Here is a 13,188-nt window from a genome sequence, read left to right as displayed (position 1 = left end):
TGAGCCCACCTGTTCCAACTATTTATCGTTGAAATTTAAAAGTTTTTAAACAATTGATTGGTCTTTTCATGTTTTTATTGACCCTGATCTGTGTGCTCTTTCAGTTTTAATTTTTTTATCTATTTAAAGTTGTTCAGTAAATATGTTTTTAACAATTTTTATACAATTTTCCCAAGATTTGCCTAGTAGTTCTTTAACACCATCAATACGCAAATTATTTCTTCGGAATCAATTTTCGCGATCTATTAATTTTTTTAAATATCTTTCAAAAATATTTGATTCATTATTCGAATCAAGAAGTGTTTTTTTATTGTAATTTTTTTTAATGTCATCTAGGCGCTTGTTAGTTTCTGATATCCTTTTTATTGAAATCTCTTCTTGTAAACCAATACTCTCTTTTAATTCACTTATACCTTTTTGCATACTTTTTATTTTTATTTTGTCGTTGTTCAAATCGCTTTCAATTTTTTCTAGTCTTTCTGTTGTTATTTTCATATTTGCACAAGTGATTTTTGCAAAGTTATTTTCTTGTTCTTTAAGAAGTTTTTCTGTTTCTTATAAAATGCACTTTCTCTGTTCCTCTAACATGCTTTTCATTAGCTTTTCGATGTTTTTTTATAGAAACTTCCATAGTAATTGGTCTGATGTAAATAGTGTAAATAGTCTCTTACTTCTTTGCTACTAATAATAATACTAAGTTATTATAATATAAATAACTATTAATACTATAAACGATTTTATTTTATTTGAGCAGTAAAAAAAGCGTGCGTTCACTTCAGCGTTCCTTAAAAAAAAAAAAAAAAATCAGGGTTCAGGAAAACGAGTCACAAAGTTAACTATCTGAGTAAGAGATTGAGAAATGTAGAAGTTATAGGCTTTAGTGCCAGCAGGGTCAGTGGCATTAGAGCCAAACCATTCAGTGTGATGAGCATTAAAGTCACCAATAACAACAATATTGGCAGAGGGGCAAAGAGTGAGAGCATGGTCAATTTGAACAGAAATTATATCTAAAAGAGTGCAGTCTTGGGAAGAACGAGAACGATATAAAACAAAGAGAAATGTGATAAAGAAAAGAGGTGGAACTGCCCTAGATACAAGCAACTATATGGCCCTAGGTACAAGAAATGATAGCCTCATGAAAAATGTCATTTATTAACGAACCCCGATTGAGAGGAAACTTACTGAATATTGCATTCAGTACTTAAGAAACAAACAGTGTAATATTGTTGTAATATACATAACAAACAGTGTAATATAATAACAACTTATAGAAAAACAAACTTATAGAAAAATATTTCCTCGAGGATTGTAAAGCAAATATACCAGCAGCAAAAGTTTACTTTACACCATCAAAAAGTGTTTTCAAAATAGGATTAAAAAAAAATATTTTTATAACAAATCACCTGACTGAAAAGCATTACTTAGAACTTTATATTTTTTCAAGTGACCTAAGATGAAGGAACTTTTCCTATTTAGCTATTTTTTTCATCTTTAGGAAAACTAAATAATGAAATATCCTTACAGTTTTTACCACTTCCACAGTTTAATGCAGCCAGCCCCGTCTTTACCCATGTCTTGCCTAGGCAGCCACTGCGGGGCCAGAGCGTTTAGAGAGGCCAGCTAACTAGAAATCGATGTCTTTTTAAATTTGTTTAAAAAAATGAATTTTTTTAAAATGAATTATAAAAATTAAAAAAAAAAAGTCACAATTTACTCTTTGTATCGTGTTTTTAAACCGTGAGTCTATTTAAAAAATAAAAAAAAAGTCGTTTTCTTACATACATGCTGGAGTAAGAGATGTTGGATCATCCATAATGGAAAATTCCGTGGTTCTTTAGGTTACTAACTGAATACGACTTGTTTCTTGCTAAACATAAAAACACTGGCGTAAACCAAGATAAAAGAAGCACTTTCTAACTATCAGCTAATATTTGCAGCCGAAGCCGAGCAGACGTAGGCAATGGTTAGCGCGCTTGCCTCAGAAACTAGAGATCCATTTATCGCTACCTCTAGGAAAGTTAAATAACACCGGTAAGGAAAAAGGCGTGAACTTCTTTTCAAAAGTTTTTTCGTGGTACTCTATAATATTGGGGCACCTAAAATATTTAATTCAAAGAATTCTGCCAGCTACTTGGCGTAGATCAACTGTTGTTTGGTATGTAATACCTAATAAAAAACAAGTGGATAGCTTATATGTTTAATCTTGTCAAAAAGACATTAGACATTATAAAAGACATTAGATATTTGAGATTATTGATTCCTTTGGACAGTCGTGCGAAAATGCGTCCAATATGTTGGGGGTCTATATTGGGTTGCAAGCCCTGAATTTTTTGCAACAGTTATCTTTGGCTACTTTCAATAACTATGTAACTTTACATCTGGTTTTAAAAAAATCAAAAATCGAAATAGGAGTAAAGGTTATAAATCCAATAATAATAAAGGTTACAAATAAAATAGTCTCTCACAGACTAGATAGTCTTTACGAGCATCAAAAATGATTGTTAAAGTAGTGTCGTCGTTTATGATTGAAAGACAAATGAAACTTATGCTCTTTTCGGATTCCTACTTCGTCCAAATATTAATAAAAAAAATCCGTACTTTAACACAAACATTGATTCGGAAAATAAATGTCCATGGTGAGAGGGGCGGATAGGAGGGGGAGGATGAAGAGGCCAAAATCTTTATTTGTTGGGGGGCCATAATGACCTAAAGACGGGCCTGAACGCAGCACAAAATGATGACATCGTTATAGTTAAGATCAAAATTCTTTTAGATACGAAAAGAACATTTGGAAATCTCAGAATGCTATGAGATAAAATGACTAGAGTTATATGAAGTGATACCTGACTAGATAGATTAATTGCTGGCCCTAATCAAAAAGTCCTATAAGATCCTATAAGAATTTAGAACAAAAAAAATTTCAGATTTGAACCCCTTAAAAAAACAATGCGTCCCCTTTTTATAATAAAAAGGGGATCTTAAACATATAGAAATCATGTTAGAAAAATTTGTAGAAAACACAAAGCCACATTAAATTTATAAATCCGTTAAAATCATTTTCCAAACAAATTATTTTACAAATATTTTAACAAAATATAAAATACAATTGAATACCCCCAGGTAAATAAAAAAACATAAATACATAGTTCAACCACCTTTTTACATTCATATGAAACATACAAAAAAAAAAAACTTTAAAAATCGATTGAAGAATTAAAAAAAGTTACTAATTACTAATGTATAAAATATAAATCTTAAATAATTGAGATATGAAACATGCATATTGTTCATTTTTGATAAAGTTCGAAATCATAAACAATAAATAATGTCTTTTCAATAGATAATTTAAAAAGAGAAATTATCTGCGCCTGAAACAGCACAAAGAGTTGTTTATTTTTTCATAATAAAATGCCAAAGGAACAAAGCCTAAACAAACGTGGTATCTTCAGCATCATCATCATCATCTTCACTATCTTTTTTCTTTTCTTCATCGCTATAAAATGAGCCTTTCTCTTCATCGCTATATTCACTTCCACTTTCACTTTCACTTTTACTCAGTTCTTCATCAGATTGGCTTCCTACAAAATTAATTAACATTGCAATATTATATGTACTAATCCTGATGATATATCAAACTCAGTAGAACATGACCATACATCACTGAGTTTAGTTAGAAACTATGTTAGTACTTTAGTTAGAAACTATATATTATTTAGAAACAAAATTTAAAAAAAATTAATTTAACAAAAAAACGGTGTAACAATCTTTAATATTGTATTGTTATATATTATTACATCTATGTAAAATGTATATAACAGAAAGGTATAAGATTTATTTAATAAAGAAGGATGAAGGAGGTAAGAGAAGGATACATTTGGTAAAAGATTCGTTTTAAAATCACATTAAGGAAAAAACAGAAAATTATCAATACCTTATTTTAACCATGAACGAGACTAGGTTTTTTCAAACCGAGACGAGACCGAGACGAGAAGTTAGTAGTTCTCGTGAGACCGAGAACGAGACGAGAAATTTAACAATTTTTGAAAACAAAATTATTAAAATCCAAGTAAAAAAAAAAAACGTAAACATGGTTTTGACAAATGGACACAAATGACATTTGTCAAATGTAAACAACTTTTTCAAATATTAATTCAGAATTTTTTTTCCAAACTTTTCCAACAAGACTATGTTTTCTCTGATTAAGATGATTTGTTCTACTTTTTCTGGGTGTAAGTTGTGTCTGGATGATCGGACGACATTTCCACCTGAGCTAAAAACTCTCTCTGATTTAGTTAAACTTGCTGGAATAGCTCAAATTTGTCTAGCTAATGAAGAGAGTTCTGGCAATGTATTTGAATGCAATTTCCACCAATCAAGAATCGGAAAGTCTTTTTTGGCATCAGGGAGATATTCATACTGGCACATTTCGCTCAAAATAGGATTCAGTTCAGATGTTGGCTCTTGTGTTTCAAGTCTGACGTTTAACTTGCGCTTCAGTTTTGAATTAGGGGACAAATCTGCTGAAAGGACTCTGGCAACAGGTTGGCACTCAACATTATCCTTAACCTGTGAGGCTAACCATTCTTTTGTTGTTTGAAATTTTTTGAAGAGCTTCAAGTGAAGTCCCTTTAAAGCAGGATTTAAGTAGTTTGCTGCAGCACTCAATAAGTTTCCAGTGTGACAAAGAGGAAATCTTTTCTCAATGCAGCTTTTCAAGTTTTTTGCATACAAGACACCGTAGCCATTTTTTCCATCCGTCTCAATAAATTGATCAATTTTGTCATGGATTAAATAAAGAGAATCGGCGACAGTGTTAATTGTTGGAATAGACTCAGTCGACCACGTTTCTGTAGCTTCTTTAAGTGGTGCCAAAATTTCTACTGCACCCTCGATTGATTTCCACTGTGATGCACAGATGGTCATTGAAAAAAAAAAATCTTCATTTGTACATTAGCTGATAATTGCACTCTTTAGATGTAGGACAGAAGCCATGTAATCCAGTTCACTATTCCATCTTGTGTCAACAGATTGGCGTAACTGTCTAAAATTGATTCCTTGAGCGTCTGATTCTGATTCAAGCAACTCAGCTGCAACTGTTGACTGGTGAGTTAAAGAAGCCAAATCTTTGCATGTTTGCAACGCATCATCCATTCTAGCAGTCATTCTAAATGAGTCTTGAACTGCACATTGCAAAATATGATTGTTGCACAAGTATTGGTCAAGGCGCTTTGACAATTTGACTGCAAGTTTCATGTTTCTTGCCTGGTCGTTCACGCAGTACGTTGGCAAATCAGCAGGCAAATTTAATTCTTCTAAGAAAGAATCTAGCTTTCCTTCAATTAAGATACCTGTGTGTCTGCCTGGGAACTGTTGGACATGGAGTGTCCAGTCATGTACTCTCCAATTTTCGTCAATAGCATGAAAAGTCCAAGAGATGTAGCTGTCCTGAGCTCTAGAAGTCCAAAGGTCAGAAGTAAATGCAGCACTTTTTAGATTTGGCGTAATCTCCGTTATTATGCTCTTCATTCCAGCTTGAACTTCTTTTGACCGAGTTGAAGGCTTTCTTGAATATGTTGTTCTGTGATAAAGGCTCAGTTTAGGGTTCGCAATGTCAAACAATTTCTTGAAACATCTTATTTCGACTGATGAAAAGGATGCCAGATCAGTGCAAAAGTAATCCAGCATTGCAGAGTCAAACTGTTGAATGGAATTGTCTTTGTCATATTTGGACTTTGTTATAAGCATTTCGACCATGGTTTGTTTTTTCTTCTTAGGAGGAGGAAGAAGAGAGTCGTCAGTTTTTTCAGAATACTCAACCAAATCTTGGCTGTGTTTTTTTCGAGGTGACGATGAAGTCCGCTTGTGTTTCCATCTTTTATTTTCAAAGACTTTTTGCACGCCTTGCATTCAGCACCGTCACTTGTTTTTTGAAAATATCTCCAGATTTTGTTTTTTCTTGGTGACATCTTTGATCGTTGAAATGAGGCAACAATATTTCTTTTCAATATGAACAATATGTGTCAAGTTGAATTCCACTGGTAAACTAATGAAATTAAGTCGAAAGTACACCATTTTATACAAAAAGTTTTTGTATTTAAAATCTAATTAAAAATATTTAAAATCTAATTAAAATTTTTTAATTAGATTTTTTTTAAAAATCTAATTAAAAATCTAGTTAAAAATTTAATTTATTTTTGTCAAAAATAAATTAAATTTTTAATTAGATTTATTAAAATCACGGAGTCAAAATATTAATTAATTAAAAAAACAAATTATTAAGCATTTTGTAAATTATAACAATTTTTAATTTGGAAAATAATATAATATTTAAGTCTCATTCACTTCTTGCTAGAATTTTCTATTTCTCGTTTCTCACGAGAAGTCCCATTTCTCACGAGAAACGAGAACGAGACGAGATCTCGCTCATGGTTACCTTATTTTTATTTTCATAATCTCATTTTATAGGGTCTTTTAGAAAGTAATTTTTAATTATTATGGAATTCTGTGTATTTTTCAATATCTTTTCTAATTATTATTCCGTGATATTATTATTATTAATATTGCGTGTGGCTCGTACAATTTTTCTGGTGCTTTTTGAAAATCTAAAAATGCAACCGTTAAATATGTATTAAAGAATGTGTGATTTCAGAAATGTTGCTAATAGTTGTTAAAGTAAAAATAAATTTAACGTCTCGGAGATTAAACCTTTTTATTTATGCTGCTTTATATTTTAAGGAAAAAACATCATACTATTACATTTATTAAGGAAAAAACAGTATGTTGAAATCTAGCAATACATTAAAAAAAGATTTTCCTTCTGGAAGTTTTTTTCCGGTTTGGCCTTAAATCACCTTTCAATTAAGTAAATTTTCCCCTCAAAGTAAAACGGATTAATTTAAACAAAAAAAAAAATTTTTTTAATAAATTACATATAAATAATATTATTGATTATAAATAAATTTTTTAATCAAATTAATGATCGCCTCAATGTTTCCATAAATGAAGGAGATTCAATAACGGGCAAACTGTAAAACAAAGGAATATCAGAAATTAAATGGAAAAACAAAACCAGTTCTAAAAACAAATTTCCAGTTGCAACAAGGAAAATTTCTAGTGCCAACTACACATTTGTTTGACTTTTTAATTAAAATAATTTTGTCTTAAAAATCAAGGCGAGCTGCAATAAATGCATATAATGAAAAAGTATAAAAGTATACTAACAAACTTATTATAATAAATTAGGTCAGATTTATCAGATTTATGTTTATCTGTTTTCAAGCCAAATACCTTTAAAAAAAACTTTATCATTATACTAAAATATAATAATATATAATTATAATTATATAATATATAATAATTATATACTATGTAATATTACATTGTATATGATACGTATGTAATCAATCCGTAAATCAAATCTTCAAAGTTTATTCTTATCATCCTGCAGTTTTGATTTATTTTTTGAATAATTAAACTTTACTGTTGGGTGCAATCTACTAGTAGCATTTTAGAAACAGATTACTTTTCAATTAAGGTTATGAAAGCTAAGATAGCAATCTAATTAAATGTTTATTAGCATGATATTAACTTTTTACAGTCATAATCAATTCAAAATGTACTTTTTTTTATTGAAATAGTTGTTTTTTTAATGCAAATTGATTGTTGAAATACTAAAGCAAATATCAAACTAGATTAGGGGTTGCAGTTGATTGATTTTAGCACTCAGCTTCACCTTAAAGCTGACAAATTTAATCAGCCTATAAAAAAGACTCACGACAGTGTAAATTAAAAAATTATTTTCAATATATATATTTAATTAATTCAAATAAAGTATTATATATCTCTCTATATATATCTACCTACCTACCTACCTACCTACCTACCTACCTACCTACCTACCTACCTACCTACCTACCTCTCTCTCTCTCTCTCTCTCTCTCTATATATATATATATATATATATATATATATATATATTTAATTGATAAAAAACATCATGTTTGGTTGTATATTATCGGCTTATATAAGCCATTATCAAACTGAATAGTGTATAATATATATATATATATATATATATATATATATATATATATATATATATATATATATATATATATATATATATATATATATATATATATATAAATTCAAAAATAGTCAGAACAGTGAAACAAATAGAAAATCCAGTAATTCTTTTTTCTCACAATGTTTTTATTAAAAACAATATAATTACCAAACAAAATTACCAATACAAAATATTTTATATATATATTTTAAAACTATTAGCACTAGAGGCCTTTCAAATAATCACCAGTAGTGCTGTTTTTAGTATTATACAAGATATTTGTATTAAAAACAAAAATAACTTAATTTTTATATTGTTGCTATGGGTAACTACTGATTTGAAAGATTGAATTGTAATTATATACAGGAAATATCAATTAAATGTATCATGTTTTTGTTTGTGTAAATGCTTTTCATATGATAACTAAAAACTTTCGTTGTTAAGCTCAAGAAAGACGAAAAGTTGGAAAAAAGGTTCAATTACACTTTCGTGGGCACATTGACAAGTATAAACATGGTTGTCAAATCGATCAGTTGATAAGCCAGTTCTGCAACTAGAAATATGTCCGTTTATACGTAATCTTAAATTATTAGTTTTACCAGTATATGTTTGTTTTTTGCATGTTAAACATTTTAGGTAATAGATTAGATTTTTGCTGTTGCATGTGATGTGACTTTTCACTTTCCAAATGGTTCCGTTAGATGTTTTAAACTTATCTACTTCTTGAAGGTATAGTTTGCAAATTTTGCACCGAATATCTTTGCATTTGAATATGCCGATCTTCTTACTAGTTACTTCAATATTTGAAGAAGTAAGTCTTCTTAGTAAGTTAGGAGGTTGTTTAAAAGCTAATACCGGGTGAATATTAGAAAAAACATTTTTAATTCTTTCATTATAAGATACTTTGAGCAAATGGTTAGCTTCTCTTATAAAAGGTTGGCAATTGATTACTATAGAATGTTGTCACTAAAGGAAATATTTTTTTAAAGGATCAGCAAAAAGAGGGTTAGCATCAGCAAAAAGAGGGTTAGCATCAGATTTTATTAAAATATTAAAAAAACTTTTATCGTTGTTATTTTATCAAATTTCTAATAATTTTGTTTTATCTTTTATTTTATTTTGTCTTTACTATTGAAATAAAATTAGTTTTAGATTTAAAATCTTTAAAATTGTTAGGAGAGTAGTTAAGAGTAATTCCTCCACAGTCACTCTCACTCTCAAGCTGATTAAATTAAATCCAATCAGCTTTAGCAATTAACTTAACCTAAGATTAGAAAATCTTTTTAGGTTTGTTTTTAATATGTTTATTATTAAGTTTTTAGATTTTTTTAAATTAAGTTGTGTAGTGAGGGTTAAAAAAAATTCCTTCAAAAATTTAACTTCGCAATTTGAGCACTTTGCAATTTGGAGCAAATCAAAAGTTATATACTTTTGATTTGCTCCAAATTGCAATATAAATTAAATATAGGAAAGCCTACAAAGATTGTAAAATTGCAAACTGCAAAACAGAATGAGAAAAAAATTACTGTTTTATCAGCTTTACTGCTTAATGTTTGATTTTAAATACTTTTATTTAAATACTTTTTTATTTATATACTTGCAAATATACTTATAATTACAACTATAAGTATGGTAACTGACAACTAAACAAAATTATAAGCAATAACAAATGAATACTATAAATTTTAAAATTACTTTTTAAGCTTAATGAGATGATTGATTTTGTGATATTGGAAAATATTGCAAATAATTAGATATTTTCTGTATGAAAATACTGAAAATTGTCTGTATATATCTTAACTTTCAAAACTTTATTAATCATTATACATGCAACAAAATCAATTTAAAATTATACTATTTAATTACAAAAAATTATTTATTATGTTAATTAATCCAGTGATTTAAACTGCACACTCATAACAAAAGAAATTCAAGTACTTTTACTTCACTTTCAGATTTTTTTTTTTTTTTAAAGCATATTAATTTTTATATATATGTTAGGTCAGGTTATCCTGCTACTGGTAAAATGTAACCCAGTACAACCTGCTTTATGTCCTGCTGCCTTGTAGAACACTCTTTTTTAGGCAAAGACTAGGATGCCAACTCCAACTCCAACTTAAAACAACCCCTGCTTTGGGGCGCTTGGAAAAGTAAACGCTAGAGATGGTGTCTTGATAAAAAAACTCATCTTGGGCAGACATTGAATGCATTTGGCTACTCTCTTGTAGAAAGCCTAGGCAAGGACAAAAGGGGTGAACAGATTCTATCTGTTGACCAGCCTTGCACCCCTTCTTCATTAATTAGGCTGGCACAGATGTATTTATAATACATTGTTTCCAGTTTAGGGTGTTGAATGCTGGATCTTCTTGACTAATTGCATGGGTTTTGCTTGTATGTCTGTTTTTATGACTAGGCAACTCATTCTATTATCTCCTAATAAAGGTACAGCTCTAGAATTCAGTTTTATGGTTCTGAGGCCACCTGGAAGTCAGGTTTCCCGAACTCTGTGGTAGATCTCAGAGGCTGATTCCATCAACAACTGTAAAATATCAGAGTACTAACAGTACCATGTTGCACATGGATAGTGTCCCTATTTTCACTTTTGGTGTGCATTGTCAAGGCCACATTTGGAGCCTTTTATTACTGCTTAGGGTTTATTAATAGTACTGAGGCAATTGCTTGGACTATTAAATAGTGTACCGAGTACTATCTGTCAAGCTCTTTGAAATTTAAAAATGACTAAAGTACCAAAAACTATAAAACTCAAAAAACCATCGTCATCACCAAGTACTCTAAATCTATCATTCACTAACATTTGTGGTCTTGAAGTAACTTTTCTTCTGTTGAGGCTTATCTCTTGCAAAGTTCACCAGGACCTACTTGCTCTTTGTGAGACTAATTTGAGTTCAGCTGTCTAATCTTGTGATCTTAGTGTTGATGGTTATCTTCTTTTAATTTGTAAAGACTTCAATAGTCGCATGCTTGGCCTGGGCATTTAGATTCGTAAAAATTCACCCATTAGTTAGAAAAGAGTCCACAGACTATTCTTTTATATGCTTTTATTTAGCACCACTTCACCCTTCTGTAACATATTTAGAATCACAATACCCATACAATACACCCTAACTCATTCGCCATGCCACTAATATCGGAGGACACTGGTGTTATATAAAATTAGGGATATGGTAAGGAATTGGCTTTTCTGGTAGTGAGGTCATAACTATCGCGATAGGACTTGCATGACGTAAATCATGGGTAGTAGTATTAAAAACGATGATACGCCTTTGACGATTGGCGTTATGTTTATGATACTATTGCTGCCCGAAACGTCATCTGTGACACATGCATGGTTCTGAGGAGGGCGTCACAGGTAATACCACTACTTAATTATGATTGTACTTCTAAACACCAGAGCCCTGACTCGCACAAACCACGTCTCACTTGTGTATTTATTATAATTTTACTATTTTACGATAATTGTTCTTTCATTTAAATATATTTGTTTTGTTTATGATATTGTATGATATGCATTTACGTGCAAGGTTTACACTAATTTTTTCTCTTTCTCTACCATCTTACATGATGTATTGTTTTTTTATTTGTTCTATATCGCTCTCCTTCATCTCAAGACTGCACTCTTTTCAATGATGTTTCTGATCAAATTGACCATTGTCATTATATTGTACCCATTTGTCATTGTATTACAATTGTGATATTAGTAATACAAAATCAGCTTTCTCTAATATGAAATCGCCAACAAATTAGAGTAATAATGGACAAGACATCTTTAATAAAAATGGAAATCAAAATAATGTTAAGGGAGACGTCTCTAATAAGAATTTACCCAGAAATTAACAATGTCAACAATTTAGCCCTCTCTCTTTATCCTATACAACGATGTCAACAATTCTTCTTCATCATCAGAATCCCCTTATTATATCTCTTACAACTACCTTAAAGCTGACTTGGATTCTGTTTGAGATTTTTTTCATGATGGCCCTTAGGTATAAATCTTTTGTCTTTCTGCTAACAAATGTGCTTCTTACATAACTTCTTGGATTAAAGAATCTTATATTCTCTCTCGACAATTTCAAGTCAAACCCCACTTTTTTCCATGGTTTTCCTCGCATTGTGCTGCTGCGAATTCCAATTGAAACTATTACTTCCATATCTATCAGCAAAACAATTCTCCAGAAAACAGACGTCTGTTTATCACTAAAGACAAAGCTTAATTATTTGCTAAGAATTTCTCATCAAAGTCATCTCTTGACTCTTCTAGTCGCAATCTACTGAAAAACAGGTTAATCTAATGCTTGACCTTCAAGTCACTCCATCTTCTGTATCTAAAGCGATTTCCTGCTTAAACTATTCTACAGCTTGTTGCCTGGACAACATACCTATTATAGGTCTTCCAGAAGTGTTCTCTGGAGCTGTCGCCTATACTTTCAAAACTATTTAACAACGGCTTATCAAAGTCTTATTTTCCAACCTGCTGGAAAATGCCATTTGGTATCCCTATTTTCAAAAACTCTGGAGAGCGATCTAACTTGTCCAACTACCACCCCATTAGTCTTCTTCCTATCATAAGCAAGGTTTTTGAGTTTTTAATTAACAATCACTTAACCTCTCATCTTGAATCTAATAACTTAGTTTCTGATCTTCAATATGAATTTTGATCATCTCGTTCTAATGCTGATTTGTTAACGATAATAACTGATTAATTTAATATTCATTAGATAGATGTAGAGAGGTTATTAATAAAGTTTGGCATGCTGGGCTTCTCCATAAGCTTTATCACATTACCATCAGGTAACATCTTTAAGATTATCGAATCCTTCCTAACCAATCGTAGTATAAAAGTTGCCCTTGATGGACAGCACTCTTCTTGAAAAGGATCTCACTTCTGCTACAGCATAGTGTTCTAAGCAGCTGGTGAACTTTATTTAAGATGAAACTCAATTTTTTTCTGCTAACCATAATTGCAATATAGATCTTCTTATATTTATGAATGGTAATACTTAATGAGTCATCTACCCTTCATCTTCTAGGATAAAGTCTCTGATCTTACTTGAAAACCATATATCAAATAGATTGCAAAATTAGCCTCTGCTAAGGGTGCATCT

The 13,188-nt window shown here is 30.4% G+C and overlaps 1 protein-coding gene across 1 annotated transcript in view; it reads right to left on the bottom strand.

Moving 5' to 3' along the window:
• Positions 1-3,030: 3,030 nt before the first annotated feature.
• Positions 3,031-13,188, bottom strand: part of LOC100213389 (fibronectin type III domain-containing protein) — a 49,322-nt gene continuing 39,164 nt past the window's right edge. Inside the window, exon 21 of the mRNA XM_065818356.1 lies at positions 3,031-3,578. Within this exon, the coding sequence (XP_065674428.1) occupies positions 3,427-3,578 (152 nt within the window). The 3' untranslated portion in view covers positions 3,031-3,426. The remainder of the gene's footprint in view (positions 3,579-13,188) is intronic.

This window comes from Hydra vulgaris, chromosome 14 (genome assembly GCF_038396675.1).
Source record: "Hydra vulgaris chromosome 14, alternate assembly HydraT2T_AEP".
Taxonomy (NCBI): domain Eukaryota; kingdom Metazoa; phylum Cnidaria; class Hydrozoa; order Anthoathecata; family Hydridae; genus Hydra; species Hydra vulgaris.
The sequence above is the reverse complement of the archived record's forward strand: the minus strand, read 5'-3'. Positions and strand labels throughout refer to the sequence as shown.